At 47.1% G+C, this 23,514-nt stretch overlaps 2 protein-coding genes across 3 annotated transcripts in view; one reads left to right on the top strand and one right to left on the bottom strand.

Moving 5' to 3' along the window:
* LOC139048130 (uncharacterized) overlaps window positions 1-23,514 on the bottom strand; it is a 424,803-nt gene that overhangs the window by 325,883 nt on the left and 75,406 nt on the right. The window contains exon 2 of one of the 2 annotated variants that reach the window (XM_070522634.1): window positions 5,911-6,564. In XM_070522634.1, coding sequence (XP_070378735.1) covers window positions 5,911-5,974 — 64 coding nt within the window. In that variant the 5' untranslated portion in view covers window positions 5,975-6,564. Of the gene's footprint in view, window positions 1-5,910; window positions 6,565-23,514 lie in introns of those variants that run through there. The other variant, XM_070522640.1, reaches the window with a different exon arrangement.
* On the top strand, window positions 15,990-16,754 carry LOC139047919 (putative nuclease HARBI1). Its single transcript, XM_070522093.1, has 2 exons — window positions 15,990-16,526; window positions 16,620-16,754. The coding sequence occupies exons 1-2, from the start codon at window positions 15,990-15,992 to the stop codon at window positions 16,752-16,754; spliced, it is 672 nt and encodes a 223-aa protein (XP_070378194.1).

The following is a 23,514-nucleotide window of genomic DNA, read 5'->3' as shown; positions in this document are numbered from 1 at the left end:
TTCGTAGCTACAACGGTGGTTTCTTAATGTTTATGGTTGCTCGTGAAACAACCACTTTTTCAGCATTCATATATAAAATATATACATCAGCCTGCCGTACATATGATGCGATATACGTATGAGTAATCTTTACAGTGTCCTAACACATCTAATATATATCTACCTCACGCATGCACGAAAGCAGTGATCGAAAACGCCCATTTGCGGAAAGCGCTGGCGCAACCGAAAACCAAAACCTCGGATGAAAGGTTCTGACTACTTGGCGCAGTAATAGATGTACATCGAAGAACTTCACTTCGGCCTAGTTGGTCTTTACTACATATCCTATTGACCGTAAATAAAGACGGCGACAGCGTAAGAGAACACAAAAACTGCACGGGCGGTAACTTTCAACTAGTTTAGTCACGGCAACCCGCGGCAATATATAGACAAATATAACATTCTCAGAACACAGCAAACGGGAGCGCTCATCAGCCTAGATAGGCAACCAATTATCAAAAAAATCATCTCCAATTGAAAGAACCTCACGGAAGTGTCATTAACACAGTCTTGGTTTTCCTATTTTATCTGATAAGGCTCCATCAGTTCATGTGCACTTTGGTCCTGGCTTCTCACCAGAATCCTCATCTCCTTGCAAAGTGGTGCACAGGGGCAGGCATTGCAGTGCGCCCAGGTAAGTACGCCAATTCATCTTTCGTTAACTTTTGTTCATGTTCCCTGACTCGATCATTCAGGCACCGTCCTTTCTGCCCTGTGTAGGACTTCAGGAAAAACGAGGGGAAGGCGGGAGATGGAAATTCAAGACGGTGAGCAACACGAGAACAAGGTGAAAGCAGTAGCCAACGTTTCTACAAGTGGACTTGTCGTCTTCAAGGCGACTTGGAACATGCGCAGAACACAGCAAACAAGAACGCTCATCAGCCTAGCCAGGCCACCATTTATCAAAAAAATTTATCTTCGATTGCAACAACCTAACTGGAGTGTCACTATGTCGCCTAGAAGAAGACAAGTCCACTTGTCGAAACGTTGGCTCCTTCCTTCACCTTGTTCTCGTTTTGCTCTATGTAGGACTTCCCACACACTGGGGGAATTTCGTACAGAACCTTTACGTTGCATTTTGCATACGGCTTGTTATGGTTCTTGCCACACCCTTGCCTTCCTTTAGGATCGTGAGAGGTGCGAGGGCAGAGCCGCGCCAGCTGAAAACGGGCTGAGAAGACAAGAGGTACTTCAAACCTGCTTGCCACCTTCCTTAGGTTGTGAGTGACGCTTTCATCATACGCTAACACTTCAGGTCTTAGGCCATAGTAGTCGTCCTCACGCTTGCTGTCCTCCTAGATCATTTTACCTTCTGCAGGATTGTTTCCACCACTGGCGTTACCATCGAGTCAAGGAACCCTGCCGTCTTAAGACGGGAGAACTGATTGTCAAAGGCAAGCTTCCATGGAGCATGAACAAAAGTTACCGAAAGACGAATTGGCGCACTTGCGGAGGGGGGGGGGGGGGGAGGCGCACTGCAATGCCTGCCCCTGTGCACCACTATTCAAGGAGATAGAGATTCCCACAGCTAGTGCAATTCCACCCGACCCTCGGCGGAAGTGAAGCAGGCGTTAAGCACACCCCAAACGTGGGCCGATCCCGAAGATTGTTCAATGCCGGGCCGACGCGCGGCGGAGGTGCAATTCACCATTAAGGGGCCCACATACACAGCTTCGCTGGTCATTCTTTTTGACAGACTGGAAGGGCACTGAGTTTTTTTATACGTTTAGAACGGTAAGGATAACCCAGCGCGGTTTTAACAGCTCCACTGTAAAACCTAAAGTGTCAAACATTGTTCCAGGGCGGAGCTCTACGCTCTTCACTGGGATCATACTGTGGTTTTGGCTCGTAATACCTCGCAGTCGCTTATTTCATATGTCGCATGATTACTAAAATGTTGAGGCAGAAGCCCAAGCACAAAACACGGAGCCATCTCCGACTGTGCCCGCATTCACAGCGGCTCTTCCGTTCCGCTCGTCTCACTATCACTCGCATCGCTCTCACTGCTCGTATCTGATGGGAGTGAAATTTCGAGCCTGTCAAGGCTTGTGTCAGTGATGCCGTCACGCTGTCAGAATTCCTCTTCGATCCTCTGAATATTTCTTTGTTTTATTTACATATACTGAAGCCCAATATAGGGCTATAGCAAGAGTGGGAACATTGTACATTACTACACATTATACATTAAAAACGCACGTAAACACAACAAGAAGAATGATAAAAATAAGCGATTTACATGTTACGGAAGTGCTTACCAGTGGCAGCTATGAAATCTTTTTCTGATAGTGAACGAATGTTACCAGGTAGAGAATTTCAAAGCTCAATTTACGTGGAAAAAAACTGTACTTGAATGTGTTAGTACGGGCATAAATAGGTGTTATGTTCAAAGTGTGGGAGCTACGGGTACAACTTGCGTTAGTATATGTGATACAGTTACAATCAGAAACACCAGAGGTTTAGTTAATATTCGCATATAAAAGCTTTAAAGCTTCAATGTGATAACGAGAAAGCAGTGGCTCAATGTGGAAAGATTGTTGAGCCTGTGTTGGTGAGAAAGTGCGGCTGTAATTTTGGAAAATAAAACGGATAGGTTTTCGTTGAACGTCATTGAGCGACCTTATTTCGCATTGTTTGTAGGGGAACCAAACGACAGATTCATATATTCTAGAAGAGGGCGAATTAGCGTTTTATAAAATAGCAGTTTAGTATCGCGAGGGGTCTTAGGTAAAGTGCGTCGCAAATAACCAAATTTTTTCAGGGCTCTGCCGTTTACATATTCACTATGTTTAAACCATGAAATATGTTTGGTTAGAATGACACCTTAGTATTCATACTGAGACACTCTTTTAAGTTGGATGCCATCCAGAGAATATTCGAACGAGAAGAAGCTCTGTGTATTGGAAAATGACATCACGACTGTTTTACTACAGTTGATGTTCTTTTGCCACGTTTTGCAATAAGTGCAGAAATACATAAGGGATTGGGCAAGACGGTGCTGGTCATCAATGGAGTCATAGATTCGTATAATACGCAGTCATCTCCATGCAGTCTGATTTTAGTTGAGATGCTACGAGGTAAATCATTGATGTGTATTAGAAATATTAAGGGCCTAAAACTGATCCCTGGGGAACGCCTGACGTAACAACGACAGCAGTTGAGTCCACTGAGTTAAAGGAAACAGATTGTGAGCGATAACGACGAAAACTGGCTATCCAAGAGACAAGACCGGCATTATTGAACATGGCGTTTAATTTTACCAGTAGGTTAGTACGAATCACAGAGACTTCAGAGAAGTCAATAAAGATGGCATCCACTTGATTATGCATGTCTAGGTTAGAAGCGATATCACGAACAAAATCGACTTATTGGGTTACAGTGTTATAACCGCGACGAAAACCATGCTGGGAAGATGTTAGAACATCATTAGAGTGAAGAAAGTCAATTTAATAATGTGCTCTAACATCTTGCATAACTGGGGTATGAGAGATATCGGCCTTTAGTTAGAGGGAAGTTGTGTATCAACTGATCTATACAAAGGCCGGATTTTGGCTGTTATCCATTTGGTTCGTGTTTCACCAGAGTCTAAGTATTTCTGAAAGATTACAGTAAGGTACTCAGCTGACCACAAGGACTATCTTACAAGGAAAAAATTCGGGATACCATCTGAAGCGGTACACTTTTTAGTGTCGAGATTCAAGATTAGGTTTAGAACATCATCAGAACTTATTACGCTATCACCTAATTTATTAGTTTGTGCATCGTAACTAAACTTTGGAACTACATGGTTATCGAGGGTGAATACAGACTGGAAGTGGGAGTTAAAAGCCTTCGAAACTACGGTGGGCTCGTTAGTAATAGCGTCGTTAACCTTGAAAGACGTACTGCCCGTTGCACTAGGTAAAATTGATGTCCAGAACCTGCGAGGATTTCATTTAGGTAGTAGAAGGAGCTGCAATGAAAAATAAAAATCTTTGCCATCATTAGTACGAGTTCGAAGTTCCTCCTTGGCTTTTTCAAAAGGAACGCGAAGCGCAAGATTAGAATGCTGTGATTTGCGTAGTCTACCGATATGGCGTCACAGGTGCAGGATATCCCGGTTAATCCAAGGAAGTTTACTATTTATCTTTTTTGTCTTAATGGAAGGTTCTTATTGATGCAAGAGTTCATTAATTACTTAAACGATCTACAAGACTGTCAACACGATATTCGGTACTGAGTGACAAAAAATTGTCAAAGTATCTGCCAGAGTACCAGTGATGGACGTAAGCCTTGTTAATATAGTTAAAAGCTTTTCGACAGCTGCAAGGGTGCATGCGGTATGGTTAGCCGCTGCATAACCGTTCACCTGGCTCCAAATCAGTTCGGTGCGATCCAACTCGCAGTGGTATGCAGCAAGCCTCACGACATCGTGACCAGCAGCCTTAGCAACCACACCTACGCTATAGGCCAAAAGCATCGTCTTGCGTTGGTTGACGAGCTCTAGCAACTATCGCTTTATTGACCCTGAACAGGGCACGACGGCATTCGCGCAAGCCTGTCAGCTAACTTCGCTTGGTTGACGGTACAGGCTCTGGTGTTTCTTCATCGCGTGGAGGGCCTGTCTTACCTGGCAGCTCGTGAAAAGGTACCAGAAAAATTCAGCTCCACCATCGCGCCGCGCATCACAATCGGAGCAGAAGATACGGCAGCACTCTACCCGTGTGCTCACGGACTACCTTCTTGGCTACCCTCGAGTGTGACGTCACCAAGCCCGGCTATAAAGAGCGCGGCCGATCGTCACCTGGTCAAAGGAAACGGTGCCATTGGGGCAAGCATGTCAGCTAACTTCGCCCGGTTGACGGTGCGAGCTCTGCTGTTTATTCATCGCGTGGAGGGCCTGTCTTACGTGGCAGGTCGTGAAAGGGCACCATGGAAATTCAACTCGGCCATCACGCCGCGCATCGCGATGGCAGCAGAAGATACGGCAGCGCACAACCCTGTGCTGACGGAGGAGCAGCGAAAGCTTGGGCGCTACAAAATTTATGCTAACAGTTACAGCCAAACGTACTTCACGTCTTCTGCGTCTATGAAAAAATCTTTTCACGGAACAATTAAAGGCTCAGGTTTACGGGCTAGTAAAAAATCACTTATTCGTCTATGCACTATAACAGAGAGTTTTAAAATAGGGGCCCGAAACGTTTTGGGGCCCCAAAGAAATAGCGTCGAAGCCACTTCGCATGCGCGAGACGCAAACGGCGTTTGGGTTTTGCGTTGGGAACGCTATTTCACGGATTTTTTGGGAGCCCAAATAGTGGCCCCAAAACCTTTGCGTCAACAAATATGGCGGCACCAACCTAGCACCAAACTGGGTTTGATCCATGGTAACGCGTGAAGTTCGCAAGCTAGGAGAAGTGACAGCGGTTATCGCTTTCTGCCAACTAGCGTGTTGACAGAAAGATGAGATTGATTCATTAGACGCCGCTGATTCCGAATTCAATTGTGAATTTTATGGCTCGTAGGCCTAACACGGCTAAGCTTGGCTGGTGAAGGCACGTAAAGTTGGTTTTGTTGCTCAAAACTAAGTGCAACTAATTGTTTGCTACTCACGGAATAACCTCTAAATTGTAATTAAACGCGAATGCACGCAAATCAAGATTACTATTCCTATCATAAAATGGTATATTTTGTTTAATTATTTCTAATAGTTTTTCTTTGACGCCGTAGTAGCACTGTCAGCGTAAGACGCTATCCTCAAACGCAAAGCCCTATACTAAAACTCCTCACTCCTGCGTGCCCCAACGCTAACACCCACAAAGCTCTTTGGAGCCCTAAAATATTCGGGCCCCTATTCTAAATCTAATAGTTGCAAAAATAGTCGATCATCGTACGTACCGCTTTTGGGTGCGAAGTTCCTGGATGTTACGCAGGTGCTGTCGCCACCGCAAGATGATGTCATTTCTCTCGAGGACAGCAGAGTTTCCCTTCCGTTTGCGAAAACTTAATGTCGTTGAATAGCCTCTGTATTGTACGCACACAAATTTTAATCGTATCTATGTCCCAATCACTGGTCACATCTCGAGCGGCTTTTGCGGCGGTCAGAATTTCATTTCGCTGGAAATACTGGTGCACTTTCTTCGTGGAGCTGCGAGGGAGAAACTGTCGTGAATTTGCAGTCTCGTTCTCCCGATTCTGGCATTGATGTGTGCGGCTGGGAGACACGGCCGTTTGCGCTTCAGTGACTTCAAGGTGCCACACTGTACGTTGCGCGCAATCCGACACACACTGCGTTCGCTAACCCCAGTCAGCTCGCTCACCTTCAGACATGCGTCTGTGATAGCCCGGTGTGGGTCCCTTTTGCATACTTGGGCGTAAACGTTGTACACGACTTTCTTGGCCTGGCGCAGGCAGCTTTTCCTTCGACAAACCTTGCCACAGATGCTCGGTGGCTGGGGTCACGGAGCGCTGTAGACGTGCGTCGGCAGGCGACGTTGACATGCTGCATCCTGGGGGTGCCATATTCGTTTGAAGGTGATGGACGCCAGAAAACTGCAAAGGATGGAATGGCATGAAACGAAATTCCTTCGATGCGGCAACGTTCTTCTTGATTATCAAAATTATTATCTTGCATTAAAAAAATACAAGCTGCTGTAACATATTTATTCAGGCTGCATAGCGCAAATATATTTTCGGTAGGAAACTGCAGTAGGGCCTAGCAAAATAGGTGCGACTCGGCTCCGTAGCCTTGGCTGCACTGCCGCAGAAAGTTGTCGCCACGTATAGCGTTGCACCCTATTTAAAAAAATGTATGATTTTATGATGTATGCAGCCCGCGTATGCAGCTCGTGTATGCAGTTTAGACAGCTTCACTGGTAATCGGTCCACATATGGATATGCGGCCCCACGAATATTTTTTAGAAGTGTTCTTTTTCTTTGAATAAAACAAATTGGACACACCTGTTTTAATGCCGCGTTAATACAAAAAACACGTAAATAAGCTCTTGCGATGTCATGTCGCACTGAATTCTGAGTTCTGTGGTGCACACGTTACTTTAGGCAGAATAAAACCTAAATAAAAAGGTAATTAGTCGATAGCTACAGAACAAACTCGCCGCTGAAGCAAGCAATGATCATAAAATTACGTTTGCTTGGCTCGAAACGCGAAGGTGGGAGTCGTGCCGCCGCGGGCCGCCATCACGGTTGCCGCTGATCCTAGTAACGCCGCCGGCTGCAAGGCTGAAGAACTAAGCAACACTGCGCTGCTGTTTGACATTCTTTACCACTGATGCTGCACTGTTTTTTCTCGGAGCTAGAAAGCACGCTGCTTTTTGGAGGGGGGAGTTATCCTACATCGAGGAAAGCAAGCAAGGCTTACAAAATATGTGAGTGCCACTAATGTCAATTATGTAACTTGCCAACGTTGTGCCGTAGACAAATGTGGCATACCCCTGATACTTCATAAACGTCCATGTGTCGCGTCACGTTAAGGTTTAGCCTCAAACTGCATCTTTGGAGCCTGATGCCTAATTCAAATCGACGGTGAATAGTGTCTCATAAATGGTCTTCAAGTAATCTGTGGCCATATTTCAGCTCATAATAATTTTGAGTGAAGTCTGAAGAAGCAGGTGTTGTTTACAACACGAGTTGTTTGCAGTTCGATTCACTACCAAAGACACCGGTGGATTTTTTTCCTTCATTATTCTTTACATTTCGTCGTTCAGACTCACATAACTAGAAAATGTCATTTTACAGAGAAAAATTCAAGCAGTAAGGATATTCAAATGAAATCGGAGTTAAAGATCGCATGAATGAATTCCTCGATGTATTTTGTATTCTGATATAAGATGCAGTTTTTTTTTCAACTTGTTGGTTTCGTACAGCAAACCATACTCAGCATTGAAAAACTCCTGATTGTGATTTACGGTGGCTTTTATACTGTGCTGTCAGATTTACTTTTTGGCGCAATTTTTTTAGGCTAGACGTGCTGTAAACCGAGTAGCTTACGAATGTGCTCCGAGGTGGGTCTTGTATTTTGATGACAGATAATATGTTTGATTTCATTTGTTTCTTTTATAAAGAAAAACTTACGCTTAACGAGTGAGCTCTGCAGTTACAGCTTCATTTAACTACCGGTTATTTTTACTAGGGTGGTTGCTTGGGCTAGTTGGTAATTCATGATCAAAAATAGCGTACAGCGCAAAGGACAAGGACAGTGATAGACGACATACACAGCGCTGACTCCCAACAAGATTTTATTGCGTTGCCACATCGTGTGTATATATACAAGAAGAGGCATGCGCAGAAAATGTACGATAGTCACAGGGGGTGTCCTAACAGCAAGTCATTCGACTAAGAACATGGTCACCTGAAAAAATAAAAATTAAGCATTACGATTACTATCTGTTTAGAAACGTGACTTCACCAGGAGTTAGCGCGATTGAGGGCGCACTAGCGCACATACTGCCAAGTTTTCTGATGAAATCAGCTTCCACAATTTCCCTGGTGAGCTGTGAGCAGTGTCTCGCTAAAACTTGCGTATCTTCAAAGAATGGCACGCAGCCGCAGTCCCGGCAATGAATGCCCAAGTGGCCTTGTACAGTGCTGCGGACGTTGTTCTTGCATATTGTTTGCTTTACACTCTAAAAACTAGGGAGGGTATCGCAGTAGTGAAGCGGCCGATTTACTTTTCAAAGCGTTACTCTCGCAAAATGTCGAGTGGAGTGAAATGCATTGTTCACTCCGTCAGCAAGGCGATTGTGAAATGTGCTTTTAACTCTGCCCTTCTGAGAGATAGTGGAATGCCCGTTCTACTCTCGTGGCAATAGAGAACAAAACTTAGCGTAGGCATCTGCTTCAACTGTGGGAGGCTGGCCCCGAGCATGGCGATATATCACTCACGCAAGTTGAGAAAGAGTACGCCCTTTTGCTTCTAAGAAAACAAACAGGCAGGCACAGTTCAGAGGAACGCGAAGCGAGCGCTATACTTTTTCACTCGGAGTTGCTCCACCACGCACGGGTTCAACATCGCGGAACAGGACAGCACCGAAGAAAGGTGATCCGTCCAGCGAGCTGCATAGAAAGCTATCCAAGGGAGATCATGTGTTGGCCACCTCGCGTTGACGCGAAAACATGACAGTCGTTCGTCACTCGGTGGATATAACAACAAATCCTCCACGGTAAGTGAATTCTAACTTGGGTGCACATTCAGCGTCTATGACATGCTCTCGGCAAGAAGTCGTAGCGGCGCTTAGCCGACGCGATTGACAACGGACTACGCGAGCGCGGTATGTCTCTTAATGTCAACCGAAAAAGTCAGTCGTCGCGATAACTGCGCGTGATTTTATCACTTGCCTCTATCCGTAAGAGCTTTGAAAATCGCAGACGCTGCCAGAACCATGGTATGTTCAATAACACGTGAGGTGAGAGGACGCTTAAGATGGTTTGCTCACCAGCCCATGATTCCGAGCCTATGAGGAGCGTGCTTAGCATGCGTTTTGTGTGTTTGAATTTATTCAGTTTGGCAGTCTACTGTGTACCAAACGCTGTTGAAATAAGGAGTCATATAACAGAAGGCGTCATTTTGCTGGCGGCATGCTTTCGTTATATATAACCCACGCGCTTGACGGTGTCTCGCCCATGGGTAATCTGCGACCACTGAAGTTACGTGCAGCGCCAGGGCCAGTTAGAAATTTTGCCGCAGGAATTTCGCTGCGTGCTGCACGAAGTCAGTTGGGCGAGTTATCATGAACATACGGAAACCACACGAGCAATTCATGTTTTATGCTGAATAAAGTATAAACCTTATATAAGGTATCTTGCGCGCGACATCTACAAGCGATGCGATGAATATGGCTGTCGCGTTCGCTCGTCTCCCCGGTGTTGCCGGTATGAGGGCTGCAAATACGCGTCGAAACTAGCGCGACGCGTGCTCTAGTAATTTAGGTTGATGTATTTTACTGTAAGAAGTAGCAGAAAATATTTCCGAAGGTCTTGCAGTAGCTTGTTATCCTTGCACGTATAAAAATTCAATCGTTTGCTCGTTTCGCGCGATAATCGGTAGTACTTGAGCGATGTACAGGGTCGTTCATAATATGTGCGAACACGGCGAAGCGTGGCCGCGCTCCGCGGAGCGTCAGCGCATCCGGCGCGGTCGCGCATCGAAACAATGTGGCGCAGGCGCACAGGAGACGGGAGGCGCTGCTTCGTGTCGTCTGCTACAGCGCGGAAGCGCACCGTGCTTGCTTTGCTGGGAAGCGCACCTAACTGTGTGCTGGCAGCGCCCAGACGTGCCGAGATGGCATTGTCGCATTTTACTGACTGCAGCGCATTGTTCAGTCCTATGGAAGGGTATCAACCGGCAGAGGGAGTTAGGTTGGGCACGGCAATCTTTCATCCGCTGGCGTGGCTGATAAGCTGCTGCAAATAAGTGCCAAGCTAAGCGACCGCTCTGTACAAGCGCATGATTCTTGGATGATTTCTTGGTTGATTCTTGATGATCTTGGATGAAGCACGATCCACAGCACATTTTTTTATGTTCATCGGCTGACAAATGTCAAGCTGTCAGTTTTAAAAGTAGTGATGTCACTTTTTTTTCATTTCTTGCTTATTTCTTATGCTGCCTCAGTAATAAAAGCGGTGTGACAGTCGAGGAGTATGTCATTTTTCACTGAACCTTCGGAGAGCAAGTAATGTATCGTGTTCCGGAGAGCGAAAGATGGCGAATTGTAGCGCTATGCCTGCAAGCATGCTCTCGGACGAGGATATCAGTGCTAACGAATCGGCCACTTTTTCCATTGAACCGGATCGTTCGGGCATACTGAAAGGAGCGAAGAATCAAGGATCATCCACGGACAGGCCATACGAAAGTCACCAGTGAAGACGACGACATGAACATCGTTGGCGCCGCTGTGGACAAGACCACTGCGAGTGCGACTGAAAGTAAGAACACAGTCGGGCTTCTGGATGTGTCGAACGCAACAGTGAAGCGTCGCCTGCGCGCGGCTGGTCTCAGGTCAAGAATAGCTGCACCGAAGCAACTTGTGAGCGAGAAGGACAAGGAGAAGCACCCAGCATTCGCCCGACATCGTGAGCCATGGACAGAGGAACACTGGGGAAAGGTCGTCTTTACTGACGAGTCTGCTTTCACGACCAGGTGGGACCAGCGTCAGCGAATCTGGCGGCCTGAGAACTGCCGGTAAGTGTAATCATTTAAGCAATCGTATCCTAAAAGGAAGGTACTTCATTTTAGGCACTAGTATTTACTGTTATTACGCTTTAAACGTTAATATGCTTCTTCTAAGAAGTGTCAAGAATGATTTTCGCAGTGGCCTAACAATTGTAGTTTTGCAAAGCGCGTACATTAAGCAAAATATTATGTTAAACTTCGTCAAAAATAAATAACTTATCTAAAATAACGGCATAGCTATAATCCGTGACGAACGTTGCAACCATAATAACTGGAGTTTCAGAGTTTATGTCTGTTACGGCTGAAATCTATAAACATCGAATGTTATAAGCTGGCGCGTACATTTAAATCGCGCAGAACATCTTGTTCATCAAGAAATATGGCAATGAGGAGAAAGTGACTGTAGCATCGATTAATATTAGGAATACGTTAGTGGCAGAGGAGGCTGCTATTGCCCTAGCGTGTGTCAGTACCAAAGTCAAGATCATCTTGTCTGACAGTAAGGCAAGCCGCCAGATTTACTAAGAAGATACCTCTCAAGCCAAGAGGTCTCTCTCATATGGGTTCCTGCTCATGAGAGCATTCCCGTGAGTGAGGCTGCTCACAGCCTCGCTCGAGAATTATACATCCGAGCTGCTCTGGAAGTGCCTCTGAGTGGGAATAAAGACCCTCTCATGCCGTATGAAGAAATAACCGAAACACCTAGATTGCAGATGAGAACACTCTCACTTCCGGATAGGTCACTCACTCCAAAGGAGTGCAGGGCCTGGATGAGGCTTCACGTCCACAGATTCTTTCCATTGTTACTATACTCTACGATGAAGACACTGGGGAGCCTGAGCTGTGCAGTAGCTGCCACAGAATGACTTCACAATATCACTTAATTTGGGAGTGTCAGGTTTTTCCTGAGGCTAATTCATAAAGCATCCCAGACCTTGCCACCTGGGAAGAGCTGATCCGGAGCCACGACCCGGATCAGCACAGACTCATCATCCGTCAGGCGGAGGCAGCTTACTACAAGACTGTCTCCGCGGTCTCCGGTTCTGAGAGCCGGCTGGGAGGCGCCCCCTCCCAATTACTGCGCCCCGACCGTGAGGACCCATTATGACGGAAATAAAATTCATTCATTCATTCATTTATTCATTCATTCATTTATTCATTCATTCATTCATTCATTCATTCATTCATTCATCAAGAAATAGGTGCCGATAGAGAGCCATTTTTTATACTGTGGCATACGTAGGAATCATGCTTTGCCTGAGTCTCGGAATATTTGACAATCTCTCAAAACAATTAAATTCATAAAAGAATGCCCTCATTCGCAATTTTTGTATGATTGTGTTAGGTGACCCGGTAATGACGGCTAGACAATCCTAAAAGATAGTAATTCATATTTTTGTTCCTTCTAGCTTGCCGGTTGCGCCTACATTTTATACCAACGCTAACATTTTTTTTTTTCCTGGACGATGTGCTCTTCCCGCACCTTCTAGCAGGACCATTTCCGGACAGCGACTTTATTCTGCAGCATGATAACTCCCCATATCAAAAATCGAAATGTGTTGCTGCATTTCTTGAGCTCCGCGACACCGCATTGCTGGAATGGCCAGGTCCGTCCCCTGACCAAATGTTATTGAGAATGTTTGGGGCATCATAAAGAGCGTTATGACCAGCCGACAGCTGCACGGCCTCTTAGCGGAGGCACTATGGATTGTTGCTGAAGGGGAGTGGGTGCGGTTGAGGTCCAATGCGAGTCTTTGTAGGTTCCTATACAGGTCCGTCCAGCAGAACAGGATGAAAGCCGTCATAAACCCAAGAGGCGAACCGACCTGCTACTGTGCTTGGTCATGGAACTCTTTGAAGAGCAGCACATACGAGAAAATAAAACACCACGCCTCAGCAAACCCTCTACAGACTGGGTGGATAATGAATTTTATTTCCTACAATCAGTTTTGCGTTCTCAATTAGATGCTTTATCTTGATGTCAAACTTTTTTGTCTATGAAAGGATACCTGATGTGCGAGTTTGTAATTTTCCCGCCAGTTGTCGATTCTGGTAGATGGTGGCTTGTTTCGTCATGTTGGCGATTTTTAAACGCGTACTGTATTCCTACCATGTGTAAAATGTCCGTAGAAGAGCACCGGCACCCTCCGCGTCTATAGCCGGATACAATCTAAACTTTTGACGCGCTATGAACGCAACTGTGTACAAACTGAATGCGCACATTTTTCTGGGGGTGTGAGGCACGTAGGAGCGTTTTCTGTCTCGTGACGAAAGTTGTAAATAATATTTCGGGACACACTGCGTAGGGTTCAGGGTAAACTAAGTGAAAAAGAAAGATGGCAGCAGAAAGTCAAAGGAAACCGGTGCAATGCTTGAGCGGGGGCCCTATTTCGCTGTGCAGAGTGGGGTTGTGAGTAGGATTTTTCGTCGGTTACTTTTTTATGCAGCAATATTCTGCCAAGTAAGAGAGAGCATCGCTTTTTTAATACTATGCGTAATGAGCGTCATTAGAATTGCAATTCCTTTCACTCTCTTTCGATTGTTTACTTAATAATCCTTGGCATTTGGGAGTTCCAATTCTATGTGTTCCTGCATTTTGTACGTTTCACATCCCCGCAGAATATTAGTAGCTGGGTTTTTGATCCGCAAAACTAAGCAATTTCGTTGATGAGAAATAAAAAAGGTAATTCTTTTCGACGCGATGAACTTTACAGTGGAAGGGTGAAAAAAAAACACAGCTAACAGCATATCGCAGTGGGCCGCTTGCCATGAGCAATCACAACAGTAAATGAAATAAGCTTTTTATGTTTGACAACAACAATGACCGCAGTGGCATTGAAATTTTAAAGGTAATTACTTCGTCTCAAATTTTTCTGTTGTGAATTAATTCTGTGTGCCGATATTGAATGTGATTCCAGCTGAAGCCTTCAATAAACCTAGGTGGAAACGCATGATTTTGTCGCTTTCATTCCTAGAGCCATTTATTGTGAGGTCTTTGGCCCCAAATATTCTGCTGCAAGGAGCGTCTAACTGGCATAGAGCCCAAGCACCGCGTTCTATTTATTGCCACCGTCACCACCTGAGACTTTTCAACTGGAAGCCTATAGCAAACGTTCTTCCTGCAACAAATATTTGTTCCTGATTAGGCCCTTTTCTCGCGGTTACGTACGGCTGCCTTCTTGCTGTTACGCTACGGTGCACCACGTTCGAAGAAAGCGATGCCGGCAAAAAGCGTCAGCGGAGACAGGAAAAACACGTGAGTGGCACAACCAGGGTCATTTGACTTATGGCATGGACTTCCAACCATACACTTTGTTGTTCAGCCTTCTAAATTGTGCAAGTAAGGATATCTAGAGTAAAGAAAAGGTCACACGATTGTACAAATTTACCTTGATACCATTTAAAAAAATCGTACAAGGTTTGATGATTTCTGCCCTTTCTATAGCGAAATTACGAGTACTAATAATATATGGGGTTTTACGTGCCAAAACCACTTTCTGATTATGAGGCACGCCGTAGTGGGGGACTCCGGAAATTTTGACCACCTGGGGTTCTTTAACGTGCACCTAAATCTAAGTACACGGGTGTTTTCGCATTTCACCCCCATCGAAATGCGGCCGCTGTGGCCGGGATTCGATCCCGCGACCTCGTGCTCAGCAGCCTAACACCATAGCCACTGAGCAACCACGAAATTACGAGTACTATCAAACAATCTGCGGGCTCTTTCGCCCTAGGCTGATCATGGACCAAGAAGAGCAAGGCTGAAGCCAACTCCGTGCATGCGCTTAGCAACTCTTTTTGTAAAACATCTCATTCGACTTAGGAAGCACGCACCTACAACAAAGCTGTGCTCCGTTACCCCACGCCGCCTCCAGAGTGCGGTCAAGTGCTGAGAATGTCTCGCTGCGCCCGCTCTGTGAGGAGCGTCTGACTTCAGAGTCGGGGGAACCAAGTGCGGTCTGGGCCACTGCGGCCTTGTTTTGATGGAGGCGGAAGGAAAGACGGTCATTTAATTGCGCCATATCCGTGCATGGTAAGAATCGCCGGCTGTCGGAATGATCTAGATCCCTCTACTACGTCGACATCTACCATAGCGTGAGTCACTTTTGGGCATTTACCAGCATAAACCAATCCAGACTAGAGCTGAGAAATTTGAAACAACACCTGCATTTAAGCGAGAATGCTCCACTGCGAACACATGCTGCTGAGTTGCCGTATGCGGAACCAACAACGCGCTGCAGTCAGTACAATGCGACAATGCCATCTCGGCGCGTCTGGGCGCTGCCAGCACACAGTTAGGTGCGCTTCCCAGCAAAGCAAGCACGGTGCGCTTCCGCGCTGTAGCAGACGACACGAAGCAGCGCCTCCCGTCTCCTGTGCGCCTGCGCCACATTGTTTCGATGCGCGACCGCGCCGAATGCGCTGACGCTCCGCGGAGCGTGGCCACGCTTCGCCGTGTTCGCACATATTATGAACGACCCTGTACATCCAGTTCCGGTTTCGCGTTATTGAGTAGTCGCTCATAGCACTTCTGGGAGAAAAGCAACGATTTCTAGGGGTGCGATGTTATAGGAATTCTATTACTCTCTTTATGTCTTTTGTCGCCATCACCACGCAGCCATTGGTTGAAAAAGATCGGGCTGCACCCATTCTGTCTGTCAATCACGCGACGTCAGGAACCCGCAAAAACAATAAATGTCATAGTGACGTTGACGCACTCATTATGCGGAGCATAAGGCATGGAATTTTGGCACCGCCAGAGGCAGGGTCGTTTCGAAAGGAATACAAAATGGCTGCCCCTCTCATCGCTATGGCCGTGGCTCTTCGCCGTCGCCGACATGAACATGGAGAGCCAGACGACGCGTTTGACATGCCGGGTGACCATTTTCGACGGCGTTTTCGCCTCTCAAAGGGAACGGTGCGGTTGTTGTGCGAGGAACTGGCGGGGGAACTAGAAGCTGAGCCAGCGACAGGACTGTCGGTGGAGCGGAAGGTGTTGTGTGCGCTGCGCTCCTTTGCTACCGGGAGCTTCCAAGCGTCCGTTGGGAGCGAGGATACGATCCGTGTGTCGCAGTCGACGGTGAGCGAGTGCGTGCGATGTGTGGCAGAGGCTGTCGTGAACGCAGGGGCCTGCAACAAGTGGGTCCATTTTCCAAAGACAGCCGAGGAAAAGGCAGCCATGAAGGAAGGTTTCCTTCGGCGTGGCGCTATCCCCGGCGTCATCGGATGCGTAGACGGCAGCCTCATAGCCATTATCGCACCCAAGGGTGGACGAAAGGCTGTGTTCATGTGCCGCAAAGGATACTACGCCCTCAACTGCATGTTCGTAAGTAAAACGCACGTTTTCTGGTGCCGATTCTTTTTGAAAGTTACGTTGCTCTCGTCAAGGGGCACTTTCTCTGTTTACGTTTTACCTCAGATCTGCAACGCAGGCATGAAAATCTTGGCCTTGGACCCTCTGCGACCGGGGTCGGGCCACGACGCTTTCGTCTGGCGGACGACATGGTTGCGCCGGCGGTTCCAAGCGGGGCGCATCGTGAATCCCGAGGAATAGCTCCTCGGTGAGAAAAAAACATATTTTTGGCGCAGTCACGCTTCAGTAATGCAGAACGACGTGTCCGCTCCAACCCAAACTTTTAACCACACTACAAGAACATGGGTAAGTCGGGAGTAAAAAAAGAAAATGAAGACATTAACTGCCACCATTGGCAATGTTCGAAGTGTAAAGTTACAAGCATATTATGTGTCTGCAAGGAGCAGACGAAAGCAACACGTATTAGTGCTGACTGCACCCAGAGCATGCCAGAAGCAGAAGAAACGAACACACATTAGTGCTACTGCTACTACTGTCATTGATAGCACCAACAAGTGTTGATTTCTTGTTTGTGGCAGGCACCGAGTAGTGCACTTGTAAATTGGTTAAGAGTTTGTGTCGGGTATGGACATGCCCAACTCATGCTTTTACTTGGGACTTGCAACCCTGAAGTCTACCTTTGTTGAGTGATGCTGTAGCTTTCCTCAGTTGACAACTTGCCTCTCGTCAGCGGAGTACTCAATTTACTATTTCCATCTTCGTGCAGGTGACAGTGGCTACCCCTTGGAGCCGTGGCTCCTGACCCCAGTTCCCGGCCATCCTCCAGTGCACACAGCCGAGGGGCAGCACAACACAGCACGTGCCGCCATGCATTCCGTAGTGGAGAGGTGCATTGGGCTCTTAAAGAGCCGTTTCCGCTGTCTTCAGCGATATCGCACCCTCCTCTACGAGCCGGAACGTGCAGCCAACATTGTCGCGGCATGTGCTGTGTTGCACAAACTTCGCCTTTCTGAACGCGACATAGAATCAGGCGATGACAGCAATGACGACAGCAGCAGCGGCAGTACTAGTGAGCTTGACAATAACGGCGACCCCATGCCACACAGTCTCCCCGAAACACGGGGTCTAGAATGCACTACTTGAGAGGGCGGGCTGTTCGCGACACTGTGATTGGCATGTTTGGCACAACCCGTGCGCAGCCCATGCCTTATCTGAGGAGTGTGCGGCGGCAGCTGCGACGTCAACGGCAGCGTCAGCATCTCTAGGTACATGCACACAGTTTTAAATAAGTGCATTGTGCATTTCATGCTGTGAAATTGCAGATACATTTCCCGTGCTAAGTTGAAGTTGATGTCTGCCTAATGCAAAGCATTCATGATTTCTTGAGAAATGTAAAAGTTGTGTCGTCAAGGGTTATGTAAAGCCTGCATTTATATTAAGCGAAACAGTATCTTTAGTGGTGACATATAAGATTAAAAGCAAGCTGAAAATAAGTGCATTTTCAAAGTGTCTGCCACAATTTGCTTGTTGCTGCTGTCGTCATACAGGAGCATGTAGCCTGCAGAATTTTTATTCTTACTCGTATCCCCTTACGCATTGATGGACATAAGCGCCTGTCTCCTCACTTTATACTAGCACAGAGAAGCTCACAAAGCCAAGATGTACAGTGCACGTCACATCTTGCACTCCATGGAACGTGCTGTTTGTTGCACGCACAGCTTCTAGGTCCTCCAGCATTTTCTCTCACAACAACGGGAAAGTTCCTTTCTAGTGACGAAAATGCCGTCCAACTGGTCATCCGACATGTCAAACGCTGTGGCTCCCGTGAAGTGTGTGCACGCACGAGCAGTTGATAGATTTCAACAAAGTGACCTCACTTCTATGCAGCAGAACTCAACAATGTTATACAGTAATATTTGCACAGTGCAAGCTAGCACTAGAAATGTGTTTGCGATGTGTAAATAAAAGCACTAGAGGAAAACCGCACCTTTTTGTATTTCAGCCTTCAACATACACTTTTCTTTACAGTAACACTTGTTTATGTACATATCACATGCGACAGTCTCTACATTGAAGAAGTGTGACAATCATGTATACACGGTAGTAGAGACATTATGCAACATATCACAGACACGTTGGAGAAAATATTGCATCACATTGTTCATGCATCGAAAAGATTCACAGGTAACTGCATCATAAAATATCACAGGTAACGGCATGCATCGTTTAAGAAAACTGTTGTATGCTGCGCAAATACACAGTAATAGCAACTGGTTTAAACTGCACTAGAAACAAAAATGAGCAGGTGCTTAAATCACACGCCAACCGAATATTTATCACAGCAAAATGTATAGGCACATCACTACATGTGAGAGGAACATGCTGTTGTGGCGCTCTGAAAGTGAAAGAGCCATAACATCACACTTTGATATTCAGTAAGACAAACTGCATAAATATTGCACACAAATTGCACCACAAGGGCTCAACATACAATGTATCACAACCTGAAAGATCACTGAATGACAACAAAATATTTGATAATGAAACAGATGTATAACAAATGTAGACATTCCAGCTCTGCACGTAGTGACACAAAGAAATATGCATATGGAACAAACAAAAAATGAACATTACAAATGAGAAGAAGGAGCATAGGCAAGGAATTTTCATAACAATTTTTTTTTTCGCTGTGTATATTGACAAGTTGCTTTCGATATTATATTAAGGCCTGAAACTTTCACCATTCGATGACAAGGATTAAATTGTAGAACACTTGCAGTGTGGCGTCGTGCTTAAATTGACAGGACAGTAACTAGGCACCTCAAAATAGCAGTGCCACAGTCAGAATGCCCGCACACACCAGGCCTACTGGAACTTTTGCAGGTGAGCCTGGTGGTGTGCACGCTCTTATTGCTGAAGTATATATTCAAAAAAAAATTCGTGCTGCAATGGCTATGCTACTTGTGGTTGCATTAAAGGGTGACTTCAGCAATTATTTGGTTGCATACTAGCAATATTCGCCCTTCATATCGTTAATACATCAGCAAATTTTAAGATAAGTTACAAATTCCTTGCCTATGCTACTTTTGGTTCCTTTAATTATGTGGGGCCTGAAAGGGGGGAGGAGCTTGGCTGCCACCATGCCCCAGTGCAGCCAGCAGCAGCTGAAGCAGGCGCTCGTTGGTCTCGTGCGACCGACGCGCCACTTCGAGGCGCTGCCGCTGCACTTCGAGGCGCTGCGACTGCACTTCCGGCATTCCCGCGACCTCCTCCCTAAGGTACCGCAGGCTCTCCATGTGGGCCTCGTGGTGCTGTTAGCAAATATGTGTAATTAGTTTAATTACAGAAGCTCAGTAACAAGGCCTTCGTGTGTTGCATTCATCCGCATTTGCAGGCTATTGTCTTGTCATTGTATATTCAAACACTGGAAATATCTTTCTGGCCCACCATACTTGTGCCGTCCCATTCCTTTGAGATGTGTTACATTGCTATACCTGCTTCCTTGAACTTAACGCCACTTTTTTCTTTTTGCCACATAATTGCGTAGATACTTGCGCATGTTATATCACGCGAATGTGTACAAGATATCACCGCACGACTACACGTATACATTACGCTAGTTCACTGACTAATATAATTTTTAGAGAGGTCATATGCTCATCAATTTCATACGCAGAAAAATATACATCTGTGGCCTTACACATACCTGCCGGTTTTGCTCCAGCATTTGTTGGCGGAAGAGGGCCTCCTCTTCAGCCCTGGTTTCCGCCAACTGGCCCTGGCGAACGTATTCGGCAGTAGGGCTTTAAGGCCAGTGACCGTGGTTGAAATCGTTAAAACCACACCCCAGCGATAGCTTACTCAGGGTAAATTGTTCAGATCTTGAAGGTCATGCTTTTTTCTGACTGCATGCGGCATAAGCGATTCAAAAGCAGAGTACTGCATGTAATTTATTTCTGCCCTAAACTATAGCACACAACATGAGCATGTCAATGTTTCTTCTTGTCCCGCAACATATGTGTGTGGTTCGGCCCAAAATGGCACAACACCTGCTGTAGTGGATATTGTTACGTGTAGCTGGAGCCCAATAGTATATACAATTTATTTACAGGGAAGCTAACGGAAGGCCAAAATGGCGATGCTATATCAAGCGGGCCCACTTCGTCTTCTTTCTCCTCAGTGAAGCCTCACTGTGGCGGCTGTTGCGTAGCATCACCCCCGGCAGAGAAGCACCGTCCCGGTGCTTAATCTACACATCCGCGGTGAAAGGTGTCTGGTATGGCTTTAGTCTCGCCACGTGAACGATGTCACTTGCAGCCGACGATGACGCTGACAGGTCGGCGGGGATGACTTCATACGTGACATCGGTCACTTGTCGCACAACACGGTATGGGCCAGTGTAGCGCGACAGCAGCTTTTCGGAAAGGCCGACATGACGAATGGGTTACCAGAAAAGCATCACAGAACCCGGAGTAAAGTGCACGTCGCTATGGTGGCAGTCATAGAGGTGTCTCTGATGCTCCTGCGAGGCCTCGATACGGGTGCGGGCGAGCTGGCGCGCGTGGTCGGCGTGTGCGATCGCATCGCGGGCGTATTCAGTGGTTGAACGTGTGGCCGAGGGCAACAAAGTGTCCAAGGGCGACACGGCTTCTCGGCCATATAGGAGATAGAATGGTGAATAGCCGGCGGTGTCGTGACGCGATGAATTATACGCGAACGTCACATATGCTAAGTGAAGATCCCAGTGGTGGTGGTCGGTAGCAACGTACTTTGAAAGCATGTCGGTGATGGTCTGGTTGAGGCGCTCCATGAGGCCGTTGGTCTGTGGGTGGTAGGACGTGCTGAACTTGTGCTTTGTCGATCAGCAGCGGAGAATGTCCTCGACAACTACCGACAGAAAGCTGCGGCCACGGTCAGTGAGTAATTGGCGCGGAGCACCATGCACTAAAATGATGTCATAGAGCAGAAAGTCAGCAGCGTCAGTAGCACAACTTGTCCGAAGGGCTCTGGTGATTGCGTACCGCATAGCATAATCAGTAGCGACGGCGACCCATTTATTTCCGGAGCCCGAGAGAGGAAACGGTCCAAGAAGGCCTAGACCAACACGGAAAAAGGGTTTCGGTGGGATGTCGATCGGCTAGAGACATCCTGCTGGAGGTGTGGAGGGCTTCTTCCGGCGCTGACAGGGTTCACAATCGACAACGTAGCGCCACACGGAGCGGGCGAGGCCCGGCCAAAAGAATCGACGGCGTACATGGTCGTATGTGCGCGAGACGCCCAAGTGTCCAGCCACGGGAGCGTCGTGAAGTTGTTGGAGGACTGTCTAACGCAGGTGTGATGGAATTACGAGCAGAAGGTCATGGCCGTGTGGATCGAGATTGCGGCGGTATAGTGTCCCTTCCTTAAGGAGAAACATCCGGAGAGAGGCGTCGCCAGGCGTTGACTCCAGATGGTCGATGATGGCTCGTAATGAAGGCTCGCGGCGTTGCTCATTGCCGATTTCAAGCAACTGGGACACAGACAAAGCGCAAGCGATGGCGTCCGCATCAGCCGGTTCATCGACAGGGTAGCGGGACAAACAATCGGCATCCTGGTGCAAGCGTCCCGTCTTATATACCACGGAAAAGGTATATTCTTGCAGGCGTAATGCCCAGCGAGTGAGTCGTCCCGTGTGGCCCTTGAGCGAGGATAGCCAGCAGAGCGCGTGGTGATCAGTGATGACACAGAAGGCGCGTCCGTACAAGTATGGACGAAACTTCGCAACAGCCCACACAAGAGCGAGGCACTCGCGCTCTGTGATTGAATAATTACGCTCAGCGGGTAATAGAAGTCGACTGGCATAGGCTATAACGCGATCATGTCCACGCTGGCGTTCTGCTAACACTGCTCCTATGCCGTGACCACAGGCATCAATTCGAACTTCCGTTGAGGCAGATGGGTCAAAGCGGGCCAGAATTGGAGGCATAGCAAGGAGAGTAGTGAGCTGCGAAAAAGATGCGGCATGGTCAGGTCCCCAAGAAAATGGGGCGTCTTTCTTCAAGAGGTCAGGGTTACGTTTTGTGTGTTCTTTTCTCCTTGAAGTCGACCGAAGTCTCTTCAAGGTGATTATCGGCGATGATGAAGCAGGAGGCAGGTTGGAGGTAACAAAACTTGAAGATATATTGCAACGGAAATATTTACACAATCAAATACAGAGTTAGCAAAAGAACACTGATACAAAACACACAAGTCAACAGCGCCTTACTCTTCTACTTTTTCTTAAGTTAGAGCCTAGGACAACTGTCACTACATACGACCAACCAAGTCTCACTGTTCTACCACTAAGTGGTTACGGCCCAGACTAGCGTTGCATCGTACGGAGTCGTATGTTGAATTCCAATGGCGGAGTCGGAGCAAGTTCTTCTGCTCGTTTCGGAGCAAGTTTGTTCCAATGACAGAGTGAGGGCGGGAGCAAGGTGTTCCAATGAGAGAGTCGGAGTGGATTCAGAGCGGGAGTCATTCCGTGGAGCAGAAAAAGCTTCTCCGCCAAAATCTGTGGAGTGGACGGGAACTCTGCGTGACGTATTTCCTTTACCACGTTTGTCTGCTGGGAGGCGCCACCAGTAACGACTCGCGAGGAAGCAAAAGCTGCTGCACGCTTGGCGAGATATCCATTCCACACTTTTAAAAAAACAACAGATGAACGGCACTGAAGAGACAAGTGACCGGTGCGGCGGTGCTGGGAGCAAACAGCGGAAGGAAATGACAACACGCAAGGTATCCTGGGTAATTCGGCGATAGAAGTTCCGCTTCCGCCTTGCTCCGACGGCGCAGGTTGTGTTCCACTAGCGGATCTGGAGGCGTTGCTCTACGCCAGAGTCGAGTGCTCGCTCGCGGAGTCCGTCGGCCGCTCCGACTCCACCATTGGAATTCAACATTACTGTTCTATCAGGTTTAGTGATTACAGCCTAGACTGAGGAAGATGCACCTCGTCTCGATTGTTATAGAGGAAAGAGACAAA

Source organism: Dermacentor albipictus, chromosome 7 (genome assembly GCF_038994185.2).
Source record: "Dermacentor albipictus isolate Rhodes 1998 colony chromosome 7, USDA_Dalb.pri_finalv2, whole genome shotgun sequence".
Classification (NCBI taxonomy): Eukaryota; Metazoa; Arthropoda; class Arachnida; order Ixodida; family Ixodidae; genus Dermacentor; species Dermacentor albipictus.
This window is presented reverse-complemented; position numbering and strand designations above follow the sequence as displayed.